This window comes from Schistocerca americana, chromosome 2, assembly GCF_021461395.2.
Source record: "Schistocerca americana isolate TAMUIC-IGC-003095 chromosome 2, iqSchAmer2.1, whole genome shotgun sequence".
NCBI lineage: Eukaryota > Metazoa > Arthropoda > Insecta > Orthoptera > Acrididae > Schistocerca > Schistocerca americana.
Window position 1 is genome coordinate 490,593,926 of NC_060120.1, and position 23,485 is coordinate 490,617,410.

General features: G+C 39.8%; 1 protein-coding gene across 1 annotated transcript; it reads left to right on the forward strand.

The window, feature by feature from the left end:
* Window positions 1-1,347: 1,347 nt before the first annotated feature.
* LOC124595056 (M-phase phosphoprotein 6) lies at window positions 1,348-21,579 on the forward strand. Its single transcript, XM_047133623.1, has 3 exons — window positions 1,348-1,567; window positions 2,481-2,581; window positions 20,183-21,579. The coding sequence occupies exons 1-3, from the start codon at window positions 1,511-1,513 to the stop codon at window positions 20,481-20,483; spliced, it is 459 nt and encodes a 152-aa protein (XP_046989579.1). The 5' UTR covers window positions 1,348-1,510; the 3' UTR covers window positions 20,484-21,579.
* The last annotated feature ends 1,906 nt before the right edge of the window (window positions 21,580-23,485 follow it).

A 23,485-nucleotide genomic window follows, 5' to 3' on the forward strand; every position in this document is an offset into this window, starting at 1 on the left:
TTTCTTTCCCACTTTGCATGTCTAACAGTTATGGCGTAAAAATACAATTTCATGAAGTAGGCTCGCCCTGAAAACTTTGGTACATTATGTCACCTACTTTTGAATTTGTTCATGGAAAACTTTCTTCAATTAAGCACACTAAACCTCAACAGAATGGGACGTTGCATCACTTTCGGTGTGTATTTATACTGGACGTCACACAGTGTCACGTCATTTTGTTTAGCCCAGTACCGATCGGTGAAAGTCAAGTTGTGAGATATCATCCGCGATACAAAAAGTCGGAGTATAATATCGGAATTGAAGAACAACCTTTAGTTTATTAAGGGCCAAAGCAAACTTCAAACGATGTACTTGATGAATTTTGCATGGTAAATTGTTGAGAAATGAAACATATCTAAACAACGACATTTATTTACTAGCGAAAATATATAGCCTTCAGACAAATACATCAGACTATATTTATAAGGAAATACATGGAGCATGTTTATCTTATCAGTTATGTTTTTCGTATATAGCAAATAAAGTCATAAACAACTGCATATTTCTTCTTCAATAGAGCTGACCTTTTTTACCTAATAAAATGTAATTTAATGAAAATTTCTTCATCAATTTATAGTCTTATTTATACACATCGTAGGCGTCTGCACTGCTCTGCTATTGTAAGACGTAAATCATTTTTCGCGTTTAGAGATGCTTTCCAAAGTCTTTGAGAAATACCTTTCCGATAAAATGTGGCATTTGGTGTTAACTGTTCTCGAGGACTGTCTAAATCTCACATACTGTAACTTTTGATTATTATGTAACAACTGAGGAAGAATAGATGCCAATTAACAATATAAGCTCTTATAAGTTTTATTCAGTTGGGTGGCCGAATATCAGTGTCAGGTGCTGAAAATTAATAGCCTTCACAGGAAAGAATATGTCACTGTTCACCAGACGTATACCACTTACCACATATATATATGCCAGAGCCTCTCGATTGTTACGTATTACTAATCACAGTATGACATCTACGGTGATAAACAGCAGCGAGACAATTCAGCGTTGGTGGAGTGTGGAGGGATCCAGGTTGCGGATTTGTAAAATGTTATTTTATACTGAGAGGCATCATAGCCATTAATAGCATTTACTGAAAAGATTAACATCGTTATCTGTGATCAGAAGGTAACAGTTTAGCTCATTCCTACCTCCATAGTTCCATTATTTGATGAGGTCTTCCTCCGTTCATGTCCTTTCCGAAGACGTTCATTACGAATCGAATCGACCTTACCTTTAATTTTCGATTTGTGTTGTTTACAAAGTGGTTTACTGTCAAAATCTTTGGCAGGTGGGAAGCAATTTTTCTTTAAGCGAGAATATCTTTGTTAGTTCGGTTTGTGTTTGTTGTGAGAGTTGTAGTTTACGTATGATGGTGCTTCAGTGTATGCAGAGGTTGATTACGTAACCTGTATGTTCTTGTGAATTTGTTCAAAAGATTTGGTTTCAATCGCATTATTCGGCTTTAGAAGAAATGACGAACACGATGGATTCGAAATACCGTTTATCAAAAGCAGTGCTTGAAATGAAGGTAAATAATCTAATCATATGCGACATTTATTGAAAAAAGAGCATTAATTTACTAGCAAATATGGGGTACCATTGTTAGTTATGGATTCCGTGTGGTAAAATACTGTCACTAAACGTAAGATGCAAACTGGAGGCAGATAACAACAATTCCAGTCAACCCATGGACAAACGTTTTGGTGGAAGGGGGGTGGGGGAATGTTACATTGCTACTAAACCATCGTTAAATTTATTCAGAGGAAGTCATAATTCATATGTTATGCAGTAGTTATTACTTCTCCGCCCGTAAGTTACATACCAAATTGATTCCAAAAGTCGTGTTTTATAGCCTACTAGGCCTACAATCGTAAATTTCACGATGGTTTAGTAATCTAGAGTTAGTACTTGTTTTGTGGGTATTCACCATAGTGATATTGTATTGTATGAAATTGATTTGTGGTCCCTATTTGCAAAGAGATATGAACTGTGCGATCCAAGCTTAAGATTAAATAATTTCTGTGGAAGTTCCATAGCTACACTTTCAATATTCTTATATTTATTCTCAGTAACTGAGTGAAGAGTCTATGTTTTGGCATGGCCAGTTTAGCGTAACATTTGAGAATGAGACTGTGACCTTGAAATTAGTCACAAACAATGAAATATAAATAATTAAAATAAAAGCAATAAACTGTAACTGTGGAACTACTCTGTCTGAAACAATTACTTTATAATCTAAGGACCATCAAATTAAATTCTCCTCGGTAACAGTGTAAAAGATCATGAAATATGACAATATCTCCACTGCACTCGAGTGTCTCTCATTGGCTTCCCATAGTGATTATTTGTCATCTCTTTGTGTGTGAAACTAAATAATTATATGTATTAATGTGTATAAGTAGCCAAAAAATTAAAGAGATTTTTATTTATTTTTCCTTAAGTTCATGAAGAAAAGCAAGGAAAGATTTGAGAGAGAAAAGGAAGTTGAAGATAGCAGAGCATTATTCTCTGATGTAATTACTGAAGACATGAAGCATGGCAAGTACGTATCTGTGGTATTAAGTCTTACAAAATTCATACTCTTGTTAGCTAACGTGATATTATTGTAGTTTATAATGTGCCGTTCGTATGACAAAGAAGTGCATCATCATGTAAAATTGGCTTCTAGTGTTCTGCAACCCCACTAGATTAACCCGTTAGTACCCGAATTATTATTTTTTTGTTAATTTTTTATGTTTCTTAGTTTTTGCTTGTTCTTTACAATAAAAAAGAAGCATTTACTGTGAATGCAGTTTTTGTCTTTCTAATTTAGGGTAATTCCATGTCAATTCAACACAGTAAAGTAACATTATCAACCTGACCATCTCAGATTTCTTTCAAATTTGGTGCATTCAATGACCTAGAAAAGAGATGGAAAAATATCAATTTGCAGGTGTGTGTTACAACTGTGAAGAAAGTTACAGATCTGTAAAGTTTGGAATTAGTGCGAAATTTACGTGCATGTATCTCAACATAGATGACTGTAATTCTGGTTCTAATTCAGCTACAGCAATGAAAATGGTACTATTCGAAAGCTGATGAATAGACCTTTACATTGATATGCTACATGGAAAGTTTCTGAGAATTGTCATACTAAAAGTCATTGACCTTGGCCTTTGACATCCACATGTAAATTCAGCACAAATTCAAGACTTTTCAGACCTTTAACTTTCTTCGCAGTTGTAATACACATCTGAAAATTGGTCTTTTTCCATCTCTTATATGGGTCATTGAATGCACCAAATTTGAAAGAAATCCGAGAGGGTCAGGTTAATAGGTGCGTTGAATTGACATAGAATGTTCCTTTAATATGTTACACCGTGCCATATGTGTAGCGCTATTCACTGTTGAGAGCAACACATACGTTTATCTGAAATGGTCACACATTTTTGTACTGAAAGAAACAAAATATAAGTACAAATAACAAAACAAAAGCAAGTAATTACTTAGTAGGCTATGACAAGCACCAAAACATTCAACACACTATCCCAGATTAAATTTCTTGCACTGGGTATGTGCTGATGTCTTACATTTTTCCAATACAGCATCTTCGTTTGACTTCTAGTTAATAAATATAATCAAACATGCAAATCCAAGATTTTTCTTGTCTATTATTGATGAAGGCCTTACTGGCTGAAAACTTTATTTGTGATGATCTGTGTATGTGTGTCTATTGTTGACAAAGGCCATTGGCCGAAAGCTTTTAGTGTGAAAAGCTTTTTGTTATGCCTATCAGCAACTCAGCCTCTCTTCTGTATGGTGAGTGGCAACTTTCCTTCTCATAATATTGTTACATTCCATCCTGGATTTTCCATTGTTTAATTACTTATGATTAGATATTAAGGATTAATTTAATTTTATATATTTTTTAATTTTTATATGTAGAAACGGGATTGCCCATGCTGTTTCTCAGCCTCAGTTATGTCTTGATACTGTGGCAAATTTCATTACAGTTGATTAACCCAGTGGTAGTGGTGGTGCGCTTTAGTGCAAACTTGTTCCTGCCCATCACAGTAGACACAAAGCGTAAATCTCCAGCATGTCCATATGGAACAGTCATTACACTGGGTCATTGCCCAGCTGACTGCAGAATTCTACTAGGCTGCCTGCTTGCACATCCCGCAATGCTGATGCGGAGTCTCCTCCAAGTGCCATCAGCTTCGCCACATAAGCTGTTTTCATGTTCAGTTTATACAATCCTGCACTCTGCCTTTGTAATAATGGGACATCCACCTTACATATAACATTGGAGAAGAGGACCTAAACAGCATAATTCCTACTGAGCCATGACAGGAATTGTGATTCAGTAGTATGCATACAGTTAATGTCAACTTGTGATACCTGGTAAATGTGTCCTGTGTATCCAATTTTATCGCATTTTCATGAGCTTCCATAGCAACTGTGCTACCATTTGTATCTGTTGGATGACTCTTCATTAGAGAAGTGTTAGTAGCTGTGACTAGAAAAGCATGGTGAGATCGTGTTCCTGGAACTGTCTTCACAGTACTGTACTTGTGTTCTAAGAAATGTTCATATAATTTGATTTGTGATGAAGCAAAGAACATATTAATTCCCTGTATTATGTGGAGTGCCCATGTGAACAGTGGAACCATTTTTCCAATGCGACACAGCTCACTCAGAAATATAGGATTCAACTCACAGTACACAGATCCAAGTTTTATCACTTGCTGCACCTTCGTGGAGTGTTGCTAGAGTAGCATCTACTTTTGGTGTCACAGAGCACTTGGTAAGGTATCTGATATTGTGAAACAAGATGTATTGAAGATATTTTATGAAATGATAGATTTTCAAGACTTCAGCAAGGAAGAAAAGATTGTGTGTCTGCCAGGAAAAAAGAAAAAAAAAGGCAGAAAAGACTTATTGCAATTAATCTGAAAGAGTTGTGCACAAAATACACCATGAAATACAGGGCATTAGTATGTTCTTTGTTTCTTCGCAGCAGGTCAAATCGTTTGAAGGTTTCTTGAAGCAGAGGTACAGTACAGTGAGAACAATTCAGAAACATGATCGAACCACGCATTGCTAGTCTTTGCTACTAAAACTATTCTAATGAAGAGACTTCCGACAGGTGCAAATGGGAGCATTGTTGCTGTAGAAGCTCATGAAAATGCTTTGTGGGAACAGCTGCTTTGAAATACAATGAAATCTAGTACAGTGGCACATTTCATAAGCATCACATGAATTTAAAGACATTGAGATTAACTGCATGCTTACTGCCTAGTCACAATTCCTTTCATGGCCCAGTAGGAATAATATTGTGTCGGTTATTTTTCCCAATGTGGTATGTAAGGTGGATGTCCCAGAATTACAGTGATGCAGTGTACACTTGTATAAACTTGGCAACAAGTGCTATGAAAAGCTCATACCTCTCACCTTTAAATGACGTCATTTCGTTTTTCTATCAAGATGTCAAGGAAAACGAAGTTATATGCGAGGTGGAAGAGTTTTAAAAATACAGTGTCCTCCTTTATATTTGAATTTGTTTAGGAAAGTGTTCTCTGCAGAATTTTTATGTCAGCATATATTTAAAAAGTTATTTATGTCTCTCAGTATAACTTTTCCCTTTTCTTGTGTTTCAATGAAATATCTTTTTAATTTAGAGTAACAGGTTAAGGATATATCCCCTCATTTGTGCCCCAGGCCGCCTCTTGTAATCATTTACACTGAAAAGACATTGAGAAAAATAATTGCTAACTGTTTTTAGCTTTCTCCAGTTTATAGTTCTAATCTACAGGCTAGCAATTGGTATTTTAGGAAACAATTTTTCAAGGAATACTCATTCTGTTTATTTGCCAATGCCCAGAAGTGTTTAACGTGGATGGCATATGTACATGGAAAATTTATTTTATTCTTTTCCAATGAATAAAGTTAGTTAGGATATTCTTCTTTGCACCTACAATTGCTACTAGATGTGTAAACATTTTAGCAAAAAATCAAGTTGAGATTAAGCTGTGTACTTGCCCCCCTCCTTCCTCCCAGGACTTTGAAATTCATCAGATTTGATGTTTTTTGCGCTAGAGTTGTGTAACTGAAATGCTAAATGCTTTTCATTGTTATTTGTACCTAACCCTAGGACTAAAGAGTTACAGCGCACAAGATGAGGCCTCTACCATTTCGCTATGCAAAGTTATGATGATCTAAAAAATCACAGATTTAAAGCATAACATGGAAAAAGTGTTTTTTTTTTTACATTTTTCATAAAAAATTGGGATGATTTATCATACTTTTTATACATTATATGAACTTACTGGCCTAAATACTAGGCGTATAAAAAAATTTAGCTCCTTAGGTCAACACATTACTGCGTAGGTCTCTGAAAATTGGGGAATTGGTCACTGACTAATGATTGGGTACACACCCTTGAGTCTTCAAACCTGAATTTATCAAAAATGGTTAGATTTAGGACAGTCTTATGTGGCAATTTTAATATTAAGACATGTAGGTGTCCATCCACCAGATATGACTAAATTCTGAAATAGTCATCATAGGACCCACCAAAATAGCTGTGATTTAACACAGAATGACCTGCAAGTTAACCTGCCTCACAACATAGTGTTGACCTTATTGAATTATTAACTTGACAACATCCCACACTTGTGTGCCATCAGTGGTGCAACAATACACCATCAGACATACACTATTATACCCATGTATGGTCAGTACGCTACACTTTTCAAGAGTAATAGCTTATCACAAAGCTAATGTTACAATTTTTTTGTTGACAGTTATAAACTAGTTATTTATTCAGATGATTTTGCAAGATACTGAATGTAAAACCTGAATCCTTTAGTTGGGGTCTTCTGGTGCTGAAATGAACTGCACAATTTAAAGTGAGCCTAACACAATCAATCAAAATGCATCTGTTTTGAGCTTGAGGGGAGGGGTGGGGACAAGTGAATGAAGTCTTTGGACACCTGACGCTGTCCGACATTTTCCAAAGGCAGCAGCAAAATGTAAAATTTTGTGGAAGAGAAAGCAGAGATGGACAGGAAACCTATAAAAATTTGCAAAAAGCCACGTGTAGATTTAAAAAATTAAATCTGGGCAAATAGACAAAAAGTGAAATGCAGAGGTACAAGACATACAAGGCACTTGTGATTGTGAAGTTCTTTTTCAAGGTGGGTCTGATGGTAAAGAGCTAGGTCAATTACTTACTTTTTGTCCTACAACAGCAGAGTTTGAAGGAAATTTTACGTTAGAACATTATTTTAGGAATAGAAATAAATTATTTTGTAGTTGTTGAGTTTGGAGGAAAGAAAAACTGAGTCTTGATTGCAAGACAACTAAAAGAAACAGAAGACAGTGATTTGGAAGGAAGATTCCTGGAAATTCTTCCCTCTGAATGCACCAGCAGTGCTGTGAAATGGTTCGAGTCTTACCTAACTGAAAGGAAGCAAAGGGTGTTGTTGTGAAATACTTGTGCTGTAAGCAGTCAGCCTTCATTTGACTGGGAATTCATAACATGTGGTATTCCTCAATGTTCCATCTTGGGTCATTGCTTTTTCTGTGTATATTAATGATCTTTTGTGTGTTACATTGCCAGATGCTAAGTTTGTTTTGTTTGCAGACAATACAAACATTGCAATAAGAAGCAAGTCAAGTACAGATGTAGAAATGGCTGCTAATCAAATTTTCACTGACATTAAAGCTAATTCAGTGTCATTATACTTTGAAAAGACCCACTTTATGCAGTTCAGAACCTGTCAGGGATTTCCTTCCAGCATGTATATAACATATGAAGACATGCTGATTGAAGAGGTTGACAGTGTTAAACTTCTGGGATTACAACTCGATAATAAATTCAGTTGGGAAGGGCACACCACAGAATTGCTGAAGCACCTAAACAAGTCTGCATTTGCGAGGTGAATGTTATCATATGTAGAAGCTAAAAATAAAAGAAACTTGCATACTTTGCTTACTTTCATTCTATTACGTCATAAAGGATCATGGGGTAACTTGTCAAACCAAGCAAAAGTTTTTAGGAGTGCAAAAGCATGTAATAAGACTCATTTGTGGTGTAAATTCAGGAACATCAGAACATCACGTATAAACATGTTCAAGGAACTGAGTATTCTAAACATTGCTTCTCATTATATTTATTCCATAGTGAAATTTGTTGCAAGTAATATGTCTCTATTTCCAACCAATAGCTCAATACATAGTGTCAATACTAGGAGTAAGAGCAGTGTACTGTGTGTTAACTGTAAGACGGCAGAGTTGTGAGGGGAGTGCGGGGAGAGGAGGAAGCAAGCGAGGGGCGAGGAGCCGTTGGGTGGGGGGGGGGGGGGGGGCGACAAGGCACACCTACCAGTTGCAGTGCTGGCACTACAAATTGCACATCATGCTTACATGAAAGTAGACGAAAGGCTTGGAAGTAAAACTCGCTTTAAATGTTGTTCGTAAACGAAACTGAAATCGTCATGTAGATTAAAATCTATATATATATATATATATAAAAATGAATGTATGTATGTTTGTCTACTATGCGTTCACAAACCATTTGGTAATGTACTGTAATATGAATGTGTTTCGACATAATACAGTAACCAGTGGTGTTTCCATACAAAGCAATATGGTTGCAAGGAAAAATGAAATATAAGGTAATTCGGACGAAATAGGGGGCTCCTTCAAAGTGATCGCGAACAAAATATCTGAAATGAAAACTCACCATTTCTTGCCCAGGCATTTGTGGTGATACGCTAGGATGATTCTTGGAAAACTGTTTAAATCTTCCAATGCTACGCATGCTTTGTCCTGTGTATGTAGCAGCTCTCACTGAAGATTTGTAAATGGGATGAAGCCATTTTTTCTGCTCCCTTTCCCTTTCGCAGCATTCAATCACATGCAATATAATTTTGCGAGCATCGCTACGTAATACTGGTTTCCTTCTAACCGTAGGCCTACTGGTATGAGTTGTTGGCGACCCCCGAGATGGGCCAGCAACTGCCTCTTCACTCATTTTGATAATGTTTAGCACAACTGCACAATAAAAACACGCAGAACAGTACAGCGCAAAACAATAACGAAGCAGATGACAATGGCTACCTTGTACATCACAGTCAGCTACGTAATGTTGGCAGCAGTCGAAACTGCGTGCCTTCCAAAGCCTCCCGACGTTTACCGACTTCTACCGAATCAGGACTAGGGAGAGGTCTGCCATCTAAAAGTTTACACACTGTACATACATACCTAAAATTATCTACCTTGGTCCAAAAAGGAAAAGGAGTCCAATATTCAAGAACGCACATTTTAAATAAATTGCCAGCAACCATTAAAAACTTGGTTTTAGATAAAACACACTTTAAATGGAGTTTGAAAGACTTTTTGATAGGCAACTCCTTCTATTCTATAGATGAATATTTTAATATGGACTGTTAGCTCAACTTCAGTAAATATGTCTGTTAGATTTCAGTCCTGACAGCACTTGGGGACAACAGTCAGGATTAAGTAGTTTGTAAAATGATAATTCTATTAAAAGTACATAACTGTGTTTCAGTCTGACAGTGTATTAATTCTGAAAATATTAGCAGTTCCAGTTTACTGTGAAGCATTCATCTATTTTGACAATCTCCTGACAAATGATCAGGTACTGACTAGTATATTCTAATATTTTATGTTATACTCTCTGACTTGTTCCATGCCCACAAGGATCATCTCATGTTTGTGTCTATGGAACGAAAACTGAATCTACACCCCCCCCCCCCCCCCCCGCCCCCGCCCCCCGCCCCCCCCTTCCTGTGGGTCCGGGGGTAAGAATAGGCTCGAGGTATTCGTGCCTGTCGTAAGAGGCAGCTAAAAGGAGTCTCTCAGGTTTCGGCCTTCATGTAATGGTCCTCTGTAGGGTTTGACCTCGATTCTTCAAAATTTTTCTGAAGAGCGAGCCAATTGGGGAAGGGCGCCTTACATGGTGCATCGTGCCTTCAGCTCATTCTCCATCTCTTGGGTGAGGACACCTCCCTGCACTATACAGTGTTGCTTTCTGTCCTAACGAAGACCATGGACTTGTTTGCACCTGATATCCAGCACGGTAGCCAGTCCGTTGTGGTGGGGCTGCCATGTACCCTGTTGGTTGTAGCCCCCTGACAAGACAGGGATCACTCTGCTGATGCCTACGCCATTTAACTCCCCATGTATGCCAGGAGTAGATGCCTGTTACCTTGGGGCATCGGGACTCCTGGTAATGGCCATCCTGCCAGGTGGCCTTTGCTGCAGCTGTGTGGCGCCCGTGGGCAGGGCCCCTGGTCGGAGTGGGTGGCATCAGGGAGGAGGACGCGTGGTGAAGCATACCACGTCATCACTTGCTGGTGATCAAACATCAGCAGTCTCTAAGCATTCTAAGTCTCAGTAAAAAGCAAGGAAGTACGACCCTAGATCATTCCCCTTCCTGGACACACCATGTGAGGAATGCCAGGCTAAGGATGGCAGCGAACCTAATTCACCCCGGTACCTCGTACGTACGAGAACTGATGGGGACTCCTTTGTTTCAATGAAGCCACAGGTTTTTGTAGGCCATTTAGAGGACAAGTTTGGGGAGGTGGAGGGCTTGTCCAAAATGCGGTCAGGGTCAGTCTTGATAAAAACAGCATCCTCTTCCCAGTCACGGGCAGTACTCGCTTGTGACGAGCTGGGGGTGTTTCCGTTACCATCACACCCCATAAGAGCTTAAATATGGTCCAAGGTATTATATTTCACAGGGACCTTCTTTTGCAGCCTGACAACGAGCTGCGAGCCAACTTAGAGCGACGAGGTGTTCATTTTGTCCTGTGCGTCCATCAGGGTCTGAGGGATAATCAGGTTGCCACCGGTGCCTTTATCTTGGCCTTCAAGGGTGACACATTGCCTGAGAAGAACAAGGTGATGGTCTAACAATGTGATGTAAAGCGATATATCCCTCCCCCTTTGCAGTGCTTTAAGTGCTGGAAGTTTGGCCATATGTCTTCCCGCTGTACTTCCAGCGTCACATGTGTAGATTGTGGATGTCCATCACATCCCAATACTTCATGTGCCCCGACTCCCATCCATGTCAAATGTGGAGAGCATCATTCCCCTTGCTTACCTGACTGCAGGATTTTACAGCACGAAAGGAAAATCAAGGAATGCAATACCCTGTACTGACTGACCTACACTGAGGCCAAGAGGAAATTTGAGCATCTGCATCCTGTGGCTATGATCTCCTCTTACGCTGCTGCTACGAGAAGAGTTGTAGCTCCATCCGTTCCGCGAATTCCAGTCGGCTCTCCGAGCTAGAAGACTACACCTGCCCCCTTGATGGTAGGGGGCACTTCCCTCCCTGTTCCTCCCACACCACCTACCTTGGGAGCACTGCCCCCCCCCCCCCCCCACAAATCATTGGGGACACCAGTCCCCACTTCTCAGCTGGAGAAGTGTAAGTCTTCTTTGGCACCTCTCGCTAGGAAGGGGACCCTTGGGTCACTCCTTTCCCAGATTTCTGCTAGTGGGAAAGATGACTTCCGCCACTGGGTGGAGTTCCCAAACGTAGCTGGTCGTAGGGCTTCACGATCATCCTCAGTCCCAGAGACTGAATCAGTCAAGCCCTCCCAGCCAGAGACACCCAAGGAGCAGCAAGAGGAATCCAAAATGAAGATCCCCAAGACCAAGGGACTTGTGGTGACACCCACACCACCGCTACCTACAAGCTTTGCTTCTGAGGATGAGGTGGAGATTCTGGCATCTGCTGAGGACCTAGATCTCACCGGACCCTCAAATACAATGGATACATACTGTTCAGGAAGTAAATCAGTGGCAGCAGGTGACCCTGAAGTATAAACTGCCTCATTGAATGTTCCATGCCTTCCCAGCGTCACGATCACGTCGTCCTCCAGTGGAATTTGCGGCGGTTTTTTCCACCGCCTGGCTGAACTACGGAAACTGTTAAGCTTTACACCTGCTTTCTGCATTGCCCCTCCAGGAAACCTGATTCCCAGCAATGCGGAACCCTGTCCTCCGAGGCTATAAGGGATATTACAGGAACTGTAGCAACTATAATCGAATGTCAGATGGAGTTTGCGTCTATATGCTGAGCTCAGTATGCAGTGAACCTGTGCCACTTCAAACCCCTCTTGAAACTGCAGCTGTCATGATAAGGACGAAGCAGGAAATAACTGTCTGCAACATATATCTTCCTCCAGATGGTGCAGTACCCCTGAACGCATTGGCTGCACTGATTGATCAACTCCCTAAACCTTTCCTAATTTTAGGAGATTTTAACACTCATGACTCCTTGTGGTGTGGCCCGTGCTTACTGGCCGAGGCAGAGATGTCGAAAATTTACTGCCACATATGGCACATATTAAGCCATTGATCTCTCAGTTTGCAGTCCTGGCCTTCTCCCTTCTATCCACAGTGTGGTGACCAGTTCCCCATCTTCTTGTCACTGCCCTGGCGTCAGGCCCATGGACGCCTGCCCAGATGGGCTTTGAACAAGGCTGACTAGGAAACTTTCACCTCTGGTGTCAGCGTGGAATCTTCCCCGCACGGTAACATCGATATGATGGAATGTGACTACAGCTATCGTTTCTGCTGCAGAAAACGTGATCCCTTGCTTGTTAGGATTCCCGCAGTGGAATGCAGTCCCTTGGTGGTTGCCAGAAGTCACTGAAGCAATTAAAGTGTGTCAGCGAGCTGTACAGCGGCGTAAGGGGCACCCTTACCTGGGGCACCTCACAGCCTTTAAATGGCTCCTTGCCTGCATTTGCCATCTTATTGAACAACGGAAGTAGGAGTGTCGGGAGAGACACGTCTCGACCATTGGGTGCCACCTTCTCAATTCTGGGAAAAGATCAAACATTTTTTCAGGTGCCAGATCCCAACTGGTGTTCCCGATGTTAGCATAAATGCGTGTTATCTACCGAAGAAAACGTGATTGCCGAGCACTTTGCTGAGCACTATGCTCGAGCTTCTGCATCGGAGAATTACCCCCCCCCCCCCAACCTTTCGCACTCTCAAACGGCGGCTGGAAGGGAAAGTGATTTCGTACACTACACACCACAGTGAAACCTATAACACCCCATTTACAGAGTGGGAGCTCCTCAGTGCCCTTGCACATTGCCCCGACACAGCTCCTGGGCCAGATCAGATACACAGTCAGATGATTAAACATCTCTCACCTGACCACAAGCGACATCTCCTCGTCATCTTCAACCGGATCTGGTGCAATGGCATGTTTCCATCGCAGTGGCGGGAGAGCACCATCATTCCAGTGCTCCAACCTGGTAAGAACCTGCTTGATGTGGATAGCTATCGGCCCATCAGCCTCACCAACGTTCTTTGTAAGCTGCTGGAACATATTGTGCGTTGGGGTTGGGTCCTGGAGTCACATGGCCTACTGGCTCCATGTCAGGGCGGCTTCTGCCAGGGTCACTCTACCACTGATAATATTGTGTCCCTCGAGTCTGCCATCTGCACAGCCTTTTCCAGACACCAGCACCTGGATGCCATCTTTTTTGATTTATGAAAAGCGAATGGCATGACCTGGCGACATATCCTTGCCACATTATATGAGTGGGGCCTCCGAGGCCTGCTCCCAGTTTTTATCCAAAATTTCCAATCGCTTTGTACTTTCCGTGTCCAAGTTGGTGCCTCCCATAGTTCTGTCCGTATACAGGAGAATGGATTCCCGCAGTGCTCCATATTGATCGTCTCTCTATTTTTAGTGGCCAATAACGGTCTAACAGGAGCTGTAGGGCTATCCGTCTCGTCTTTTCTGTATGCAGATTACTTCTTCATTTCTTACTGTACCTCCAAGTACTGGTGTTGCTGAGTGGCGCCTGCAGGGAACCATTCACAAGGCAGAGTAATGGGCTGTAGCCCATGGCTCCCAGGTCATGCCGGAATCCCAGGCAACGAACTTGCTGACAGTCTGGCCAAACAGGCTACGTGGAAACCGCTTCTGGAGATGGACATCTCTGAACCTGACATGGGTTCTGACTTAGCCACAGGGTTTTTCGCCTTTGGGAGACGGAATGGCATAACAGTACACACAACAAACTGCGTGTCATCAAGGAGACTACGAATGTGTGGAAGTCTTCCATACTGGCCTCTCACAGGGAATCAGTTGTCCTCTGCCGGCCCCGCATTTGCCACACTTGGGCAACCCACGATTACCTCCTGCACCAGTGTCAGTGCTGTGCCCTGTTGACAGTGGCCCATTTTCTGGTGCACTGTCCCACTTCGACTGCCCAGTGTCAAAATCTTGGGTTACCAGACTTGTTGCTACTAATTTTATCTGACAACACCTCATCGGCTGATGTAGTTTTATGTTTTATTCGTGAGGGTGGGTTTTATCATTTGATCTAAGTTTTTGCTCATGTCCTTTGTCCCTCTGTGTCCACCACCCAGGTAGTGCTTTTAGGGTGGAAGTTTTAATGTGTTGCAGAGTGGCTGGCTTCTCCTTTTGATTCTCATGGTCAGCCAGCCATGGTTATCTGCTTTTTTGTTTTACTCTCTTCATCCCGTTTAATGCGTTTCTGTGGTTTTCTTGTCCCCCTGTTGTCCATATACACGTTTGTTGCCCTTCATCATTCTTGTGATTTTTCCTTTCATTCCGTTTTGTGTTGTCAGTCTCGTTTGTTTTATTCTCACACTTGTGGCATTGTTTTATTCAGACCAAGGGACCGATGACCTCGTAGTTTGGTCCCTTCCCCCCTCTTTTAATCCAACCAACCAACCTGAATCTAATCTAATGTAAGATTTTATTTGCTATGTTGACAGAAGTTATATTAGGAAGGAACACCCTGAGACAAACATAAATGGTGGAACATCTCAATCCATATAGTCAATGATTTTTTTGTAAATTTTATTTAGTTACTTCTTACTTACTTACTTATTTACTGTCAGTGTTGGCCATACAAACCGCAGTCGGTCTTTGGCCTCACCAATCAGCCTTCTCCAGTATCCTCGGTCCATGTATTCTTCTTCATACAGCCCCACATGCTCATATCTTCTCTGATCTGATCAATCTATTGGAGTCGTGGTCTTCCCTGTGGTCTATTGCCTCCAATATCTTCTACCACTACCTGCCTGATGATCTGGCCTTCTCTGTGCATTATGTGTCCATACCACTTCAGTCTTCTTTCTTTGATAACTGCCGTGATGTCCATCAACTTGTATAGCTCCTGTGATTCACAATTCTTTCTTTTCCTCTGTTCATCTCCATCCTTCACTGGCCCAAAAATTTGTCTGAGGATGACATTCTCAAATGTAAGGAGTTTTCTTTCCATCTTTTGGGTGATAGTCCAGATCTCTGCTCCATATGAGACTACAGATTGTATTATTATCTTGTAGATCTTGGTCTCTGAGGATCTCGATAGAAGCTGGGACTTCAACAGCATTCCCAGAGCAAACCTTGACCTGTTTCCTGCCTGTATTCATGCGGTAATTTCCTGGTCTATCTCGTTCGTTTCATGGGGCATAGCCCCAAGAAATTTAAAGTCTTTTACCCTTTCAAAGACTTTGTCCTCCACTTTCAGGGGTCTGTCATAATTTTCTCTGCTAACTACGAGATATTTTGTCTTATCTGTATTCAACTTCAGGTCTGCTCTCACTGCCTCTTCTATAAATGTTCTTACCATCTGAACCAGGTCTTGCTCTTTTTCTGCTGTTAAAACTACATCATTCGCATAGGCCAGGGTGTTGATTCTTCTTCCCAGTTGTATTCCTGTCTCTAGGCTTGCTACCTTTCTCAGGGCTCTCTCCAGTACCAAGTTAAACAGAAGAGGGGAGAGGCAGTCTCCTTGTCGCACTCCAGTCCTCACCTTGAACTTCTTTGATATGTTTCCAGTTACTTTCACCAAGCATGTTGTCTCTGGGGTGCATATCCGTCAGTTTTATAAGTTTTCTGGGAACTTGAGCCCTTTCTAGGTCTTGCTATATTGCTTGTCTATTCACACTATCATATACTTTTTGGAAGTCCACAAAAAGGCAGTGAACACTTTTGCGGAATTTCCAGCTCTTTGCTGTATTGCATCTAAATGGTCTACAGTTGGCTTTCCTTTGTGAAACATGCTTGTTGGAATCCCAGTACCTTCTTGACTTGTGGTGTTAGTTGCTTCAGTAACAACATGCTTAAGATCTTATAAACTGTACATAGTAGTGTGATTTTGTTTAGTTAAGGAGAAAATAATCTAAAATGGAAGCCAGAACAGCAGACATCATGCAAGAAATGATTTTTTTGCTTGCAGTGAGTAGACCTAATTTAAATAGCCAATATGCTCTCCGTTTTGTAAAAATTTGTTGTCTTAGCGTCTGTGCCCATATTATAAGCCTGGTGCACAATAAAATACAGATTTAGTTGATTTAAGACTAAAAAACTGTTGTCTTTAGTTGTTGAAAGGTGTCCCATCCTCTGCTGAAAAGTGCCCCATGGCAGAGGTACATTTCGAGATAAGTGTGCTTCCCTAGAAATATAAAATTCGGCCCTTTGTTTATTACCAGAAACTGTGGTAAAAATGTTAAAGTGGCCCAACATGCTATAGTAATTAATAAACAGAGTGTCTTTTTAAGTCTGAAATTTGTTGAAATGTACCCCATTCTTCCCTATTATGTACAGAGTTCACTGGTACTTTATGGTCTTAGTAAATTGTCTCATCAGTAAGATTTAGAATTTGACACACTGCTCTGTGCTTTACTTAGATAAATTTTTCTGTGTCTTGTAGTATTGGATGCTGTACCAGAATTTCCTGTGTTAGAAATTTATCTATCTGTATTCTGATTACTGTGCACCCGATCTGATGTTGGTAGCATCTGTTTTCTCCAGCTAATCTTTTTATTAATGTAGCGCCTGAGGCTGTTTTATCTGTCTGCTTGTATCAAAGTTGTGCAAGTAATTACAACAAAAACTACAAAGCATTTCTTTGTGTGCAATAAGATCTCAAATACTCATATTAACCCAATGCAGGATATATTCCATAAGTCATTTGCCATTATATTTTTTGTCCAGTTTCCAGAGTCCATCTTTCAAACGATGTATAGTGGTCAGTAGATATGGTTAGGTGTATCCTGGATGTGTCATCAGGTTCTTACCTCAGAGTCCAAACCACAACATTTTCTGTCAAAAGCACCTCAAACACTATTAAAACAAACTAATGTTAAAAACCTGTAATAAAAATTACAGTTTTTATTTGACGTTTCAGCTTTAGGTCACACAAAGAAGTGTCATTACCAGTTTGATTTCTTAGGAAGTCATTATCAATTTATCATCATTATCTTCTTGTTCTTGTGCCTTGGTCCCACATCTGTGCAGGGTTGGCATGGTTATCAAACAGATTTTGTTTCTCTTAGTTTAAGGGGTGGCCAGATGCTCTTCCTGTTGCCAGCCCTTTAGCTCTTGGATGGAATGCGTGTACCACAACTGGCTGTGTGTAGTGTTATTCATGTGAAGGTGAGCACAAATTTTTTTAAATGTTTACAAATCATGTAACAAGTAGGACTTGGGAACGACCTGGTATTCACCTAGTGAAATGTGGTAAACCACCTAAAAACCACACCCAAGGTGGATCTGATTCAGGGCCAGCACACCTCTTTGTCCCGGAACAGGACTTAAACAGGCACAGCTATCTGGGTGGGTCAAGTCATTATGAGATGATCTTTTTAAAAAGAAACAAAAAGTGGGACAGTAAAATACTAGATAATCTTTTCTTTCTTTTTTAAAGAGGCCCTCTAATGATGGCTTCCTAAGAAGTTGAAATTGCTAACGATACATGTTTATACGACTTCAGCCTGAAATATATAATAAAAAAAATCATTTATAAGGTAGTCATTGCATTCACCTATTGCTATATGCCTAGTCTGTGTAAAAATTACAAACTTACTTGACTTAATAATTGCTTATTCATTAATAAAAAATCCCAGAAAGGAATTAATCTTGCACCTTATGTGTATGTATGTGTTTAGCTCTAAATTTAAACATTTGCCAGTTTTATAATCTCACATTGCTTGCTGTCCTTGCATTTGTATGCCACACAGCTACTCACAAGGTTGCCACTCAAGCTTGCATATAGCTACTTAATTGTAAACAGTACTCGGATATGATGGTCTAGTGATAAATTGTGAGGCTGGTCTGACAGTGGAATCTTTCAGTCTGGCATTAACACTAGCCTTCACCTCTCACTTGTGGGAAGATATGTCAAGAAAGACATGTGGTTTGGATTACACGTTAAACTGCAGGTCTCCTTTCCTCAGTAGGATTACTAGGATAGGTGCAAATTGCTCAAGTAGTGTCCAATTGAAAGAACTCGGAAACAGGTGGCTGACCATCACTATTGAGAGCTTCCCAGCCAATCATGTCATATGAATTTACTTTGTTGTGTCACACCATTTCCATAAGAATCCAAAACCTCGATTTGTCGTACTTCATTATTGAAAAAGTATATCTCAGTTTGTTGAAATACTGGCAGAAATGATAGTACTCTTTCCACTTATTCCCTCTCCATAGAAAGGGTGTGCACAAAAAATATTACCTACGTAGTGGAGGCCAGTGTGTGGTTGCTTGAAGTAGCCCAAATCATATCCCCTTGTTATGTAAAGGGGCAGCACACAGAGGCAGGCAGACAGCAGCACCAATCTCAGCAGACAGGTGTCACCTGCCCAATCACAATGAACAAAACATTCTTTGCTCCTTTTAGTGCAGCAGGTCACCAATGAACTACACAACAGTGGGAGTGGCAGCACATGTATGCTGGCTGCTCCACAGTTAGTCTCTAATTAATTTCAAGGCACTGTTTCAATAAATGTGTGTGTTTGTGTGTACTCAAGCTCAAAAAAGTATTTGTCAAAAAGCTGGTGAAATTTCAGTCTTATTGATGTGCCTATTGATCACTGGATGTCTGTTATTTGATGAATTTTTACCTTTACTCCTAACATTTTTTACATTTTATCAGGGCTTTCCATATAATATTTATAACTCCAAGTAACATAGCCAAACATGATGATATATTTACCGGTTTATGGCTTATACAACTAAGAGAAGAAATCAGTTTCAGATGCACACTGATACAAATAAGCAAGATCTAAGAACAGTTTTCACATAGATTTTGCAGCCTCGTATAATGTTCAGTGTAGAGTTCTGTATTTTGATACATAACTTTTGAAAAAGTTGCCTTTATGCTAGTAAAGTTGAAAACCCCCTAAATTAATAAAAAGGGGGCACTTCTCAGAAAATACTTGTGTGTCTGTAGTGTTAACACTTTAAGGAATAATGTTCGTAGTAGGATAAGTCTACATTGTTTTAGTACATAGATAATTTTTTTCCCTCTGATGTATATGGATGTATTCACATAAGAAGTTGAATGTGTTGTGGCAGGAAAAAAACTAGAACTGTGCAATGTAACTGAAAAATGGCAACTTTTTCATGAATATGAATAAATTTTTCAAAAGTGAATGTTTAGCAAAGCAACTGTTCTTTATTAATATCTTTAATCTGAATCTTCCTGGCAGATTTAAACTGTGTGCTGGACCGAGACTTGAACTCGGTACATTTGCCTTTCACGGGCAGGTGGTCTACCGACTGAGCCACTCAAGCACTACTCTTGACCTGTCCTCACAGCTCTATATGGTGGGAGACGGGGTATTGGCAGAAGTAGAGCTGTGAGGACGGGTTGTGAACTGTGCTTTGGTAGCTCAGTTGGTAGACCACTTCCCCTTGATAGGCAAAGATACCGAGTTCGAGTCTTGGTTCGACTCACAGTTTTGATCTATCAGGAAGTTTCACATCAACCAACATCCTACTGCAGTGAAAATTTCATCTTTTAATCTCTTTGTTGTTAGTGCTACTTAATTGTCAGTGTTGTGTATTGCAGATGTACATAAAATATCCTCTTTGTTGTTAGTGCTACTTAATTGTCAGTGTAGTGTATTGCAGATGTACGTAAAATATCAGCTTCTCTGTGATAATGTGTTACTTGACTCATTCCACATAGCTTTCCCTTCACGTTCAACCTGTCATTATGGAGTATTGCACTGTATTTGATGAAACTGTTGAGTTTACATTTTGACAGCCAACAAAATCTTATTTACATATATAAATCTTCAAGTTTTACATTATTGATAATTAATGTTTCTCTTTCAGGAGCAAATATATTATTGAATCAAGTTATGTGCCTTGTGAGGATCTCATAGTAGGGCGTTTATCTTTTCATGGGATGAACCCTGAAATTGAAGAAATAATGAAAGAAGAAGAAGCTGCTGCACAAAAAGAAATAGATGTGAAAAATGAAGTTGATGTGTCTGACCTAGAAATGGCACAGCACTTTGGCACAGTTGTACAGTCCATACATAAAAAGTTTATGACTAAACGAGAAAAGAGGAAAGTTGATGATGAAGAGCCAGTGCCACCTAAAAAACCAAAATTTTTGAAACCAAGTGATTAAAGATTAAATTTAATCAGGCTACGGTTTCAAAACCAAAACACTTCAACATTGATTGTTATTGTCATGTTTCACTATGCCATACTGAAAGAATGTGAAACTTGAAACCTATTTATTTTGTTGTTGTTACCATTTGAGGATTGTATGCAAATTTCTGTGTGAACATTTCAGCTATATTTTTGGCCACATATGGTCTTCATGAGCTGAATGTTCCTTTCCCATCTTTTCCTGACATGTCAGGTACAATAACATTGTGAGTGGGTTAGTGTTTATGCTTCCATTCATCCTAAAACTCAAAACATCTTCATTCTGTGTCACATCATAAAAGATACATATATCTGCTCATATAAAAAGAAAAATGAGAATTTATAAACATTAATGAATGATAAATATCTCACTTCTGTTAAGAGTGAGCAGAGAATCCTGTCTCATCCCTGAGACACATGGTGAGAAAAGAAGAGAGCAAAAGAAACAACTGATTTGTTGAGACTGCCCTGTTTTTATTATATATATACTTGGAGGATAACATGTATCTTTAATGTTCTGTATATTTTTAAAAAGATGATCCACTTCATGTTCAGGATCAATCCTATCCTTATCACTGTGACCATGCTGCAGTTTACATGGCATCTGTTTGTTATGATCCCCGTTTTTTCACCTCCTCAGTTGCCATCACTGACCTAGTGATGTTATGGAATTATATCTGGTAACTATTTTTATTAGTAAATCATATCCACTAGAATAACATTACTGTGACAAAAACTATGTATTTAAGCAGTAATATTATCTCTTGCCTAGATGTCTTTTCTTGTAACATTATATCTACATGGTTTCATGACCCTTGAGCAGTATGCCTGCTATGTACTATTTGTGCTTGTAACATGAGTCAAGGGAGCTTTTGGTTGTGAAGTATTTGTAATGTAGAAGAGAATGTAAGATGTCAGTTACAGTCTACATTACTCCTTATTTTTCACAATCTGTTCTGTGAATTATTTCAGATGTTTCAAGTTTGAAGTAGGAAAATGTTGTCATGTACATTGTGACTTTCTTTCACTAATTTGTGACTTTTTGTCAAATGAAAGATACTTTTTATAAACAACTTTTTGTGGTCTTGTATTTTGTATAATGCTATTGTTTACTCTCTGAAGGCTTGTACATAAACATTTTTCAGAAAGTGTTGTACTGCTGGTAAGAAGCTTGCACTCGATAAAGACAGAATGAAAACTATATGCACATACATTCCACAAAAGTGGCAACACTGACTCTTGGTAAGTAGATGTCAGGGCTGATGAGTGAGAAGGAGATGAGTGGGGTGTTATTACAATGCAGGGGTAGGGTTGTTTTAGAAAGCAGGGGAGAGGGAGACAGGTGGTTCTTGGTAGCAGGGCATAGATGTGGATTAATACCGGCAGTGTCACCATGGCCTAGGGGTAGTGTCTGCAACTAGTAACCAAAATTTCCTGGATCAGGGGTGACAGCCAAACATTCCAGTATAAGGAATCACCCTAATTCTTCCCTTAAAGGACAAGAACCAGCAATAATAAATGGCATGCGGATGCAGAAGGCAATTTAAACCTCTACATTAAAGACACATCATGTTTATCTTTAGGTCAGATGACCTGTAATTTAAAAAGATGATGTGATCATCTCTCAAATGACAAAAGATTTCAGAGGAGTCCATTCAATTCTCCATGGGAATACTGCCAAGGGAGAGGTGACCACATGAAAAAGCTAGAATAAGCAATGAAAGGTAATGCACTAAGAGCTGTACCATGGAATGAAAGAAGTCTGAATCTGGTGGGGCAACTAGAAAATCTGAAAGAGAGAGGTGCAAATGCTGAGTGTACATGTAGTGGTAGTAAGTAAAGTGATATGGGAAGAAAATAAGGATTTATGGTCTGACAAATATGATATTAACAGGGTGGGAGTCATGAACAGGAAGCTCGGATAGACTGAGTTATTCTGAACTGTATAGAGATAGGTTTATTCTCATCAGAATTGACAGCAAACCACAGCCAATAACAATTGTTCAGGTATACATGATATCACAGCCAGAAGAAGAAGAGACAAATACATGAGGATGTGGAATGCGTAATTCAGTATGTAAAACGTTGTGAAAAATCTAATAAACATGGGTGATTGGAATGCCCTACTGTGGTAGGATTAAAAGACAGTTACAGGAGAATATGGACTCTAGCAGGAATGAGAGAGAAGAGAGACTAATTGAGTTTTGCACTAAATTTCATCTAATAATAGCAACAAAAATCATAAGCAGTGGTGGTATACTTGGAGAAGGCCTTGAAGACATGGGAAAATTTCAGCTCGCTTAAATTGTAGTCAGAAAGAGATTACAAAATTAAATATTGGATTGTACAGTGTACCTGGGATCAGATTTAGATTTAGTAGTGGTACAGAATGTGTGTGTCGTGGTCTTCAGTCCAGAGACTGGTTTGATGCAGCTCTCCATGCTACTCTATCCTGTGCAAGCTTCTTCGTCTCCAAGTAACTACTGCACGCTACATCCTTCTGAATCTGCCTAGTGTATTCATCTGTTGGTCTCCCTCTACGATTTTTACCCTGCACTACTAAATTGATGATCCCTTGATGCCTCAGAACATGTCCTACCAACTGATCCCTTCTTCTAGTCAAGTTGTGCCACAAATTCCTCTTCTCCCCAAGACTGAAGTTTAAGGAAATCGTCCGGAAGAATCAGTGCGGATACAGAGGAATGATGAGTTGTGCTTGAAGTTCTCTACAGCTGTAGCTACTGTGACAATGTATGCCACAATGCCATTTTTTGAGGTATCCTTAAACTGAATGTCTAGTCTTAGAAATGAGAGAGGAAAATACAGGTAAGAGGAAGGTATCTAAAGAAACTGTGTCTCAACAGAAAAAGGCTGTGAAAAGGACTGATTCAGTATGCAGAAAAGTCAAAATAAAATAATAGTGATAAAAAATCCATCAGGCATACATGATGTAACTTCCACATCAGATTTCGTGAACAT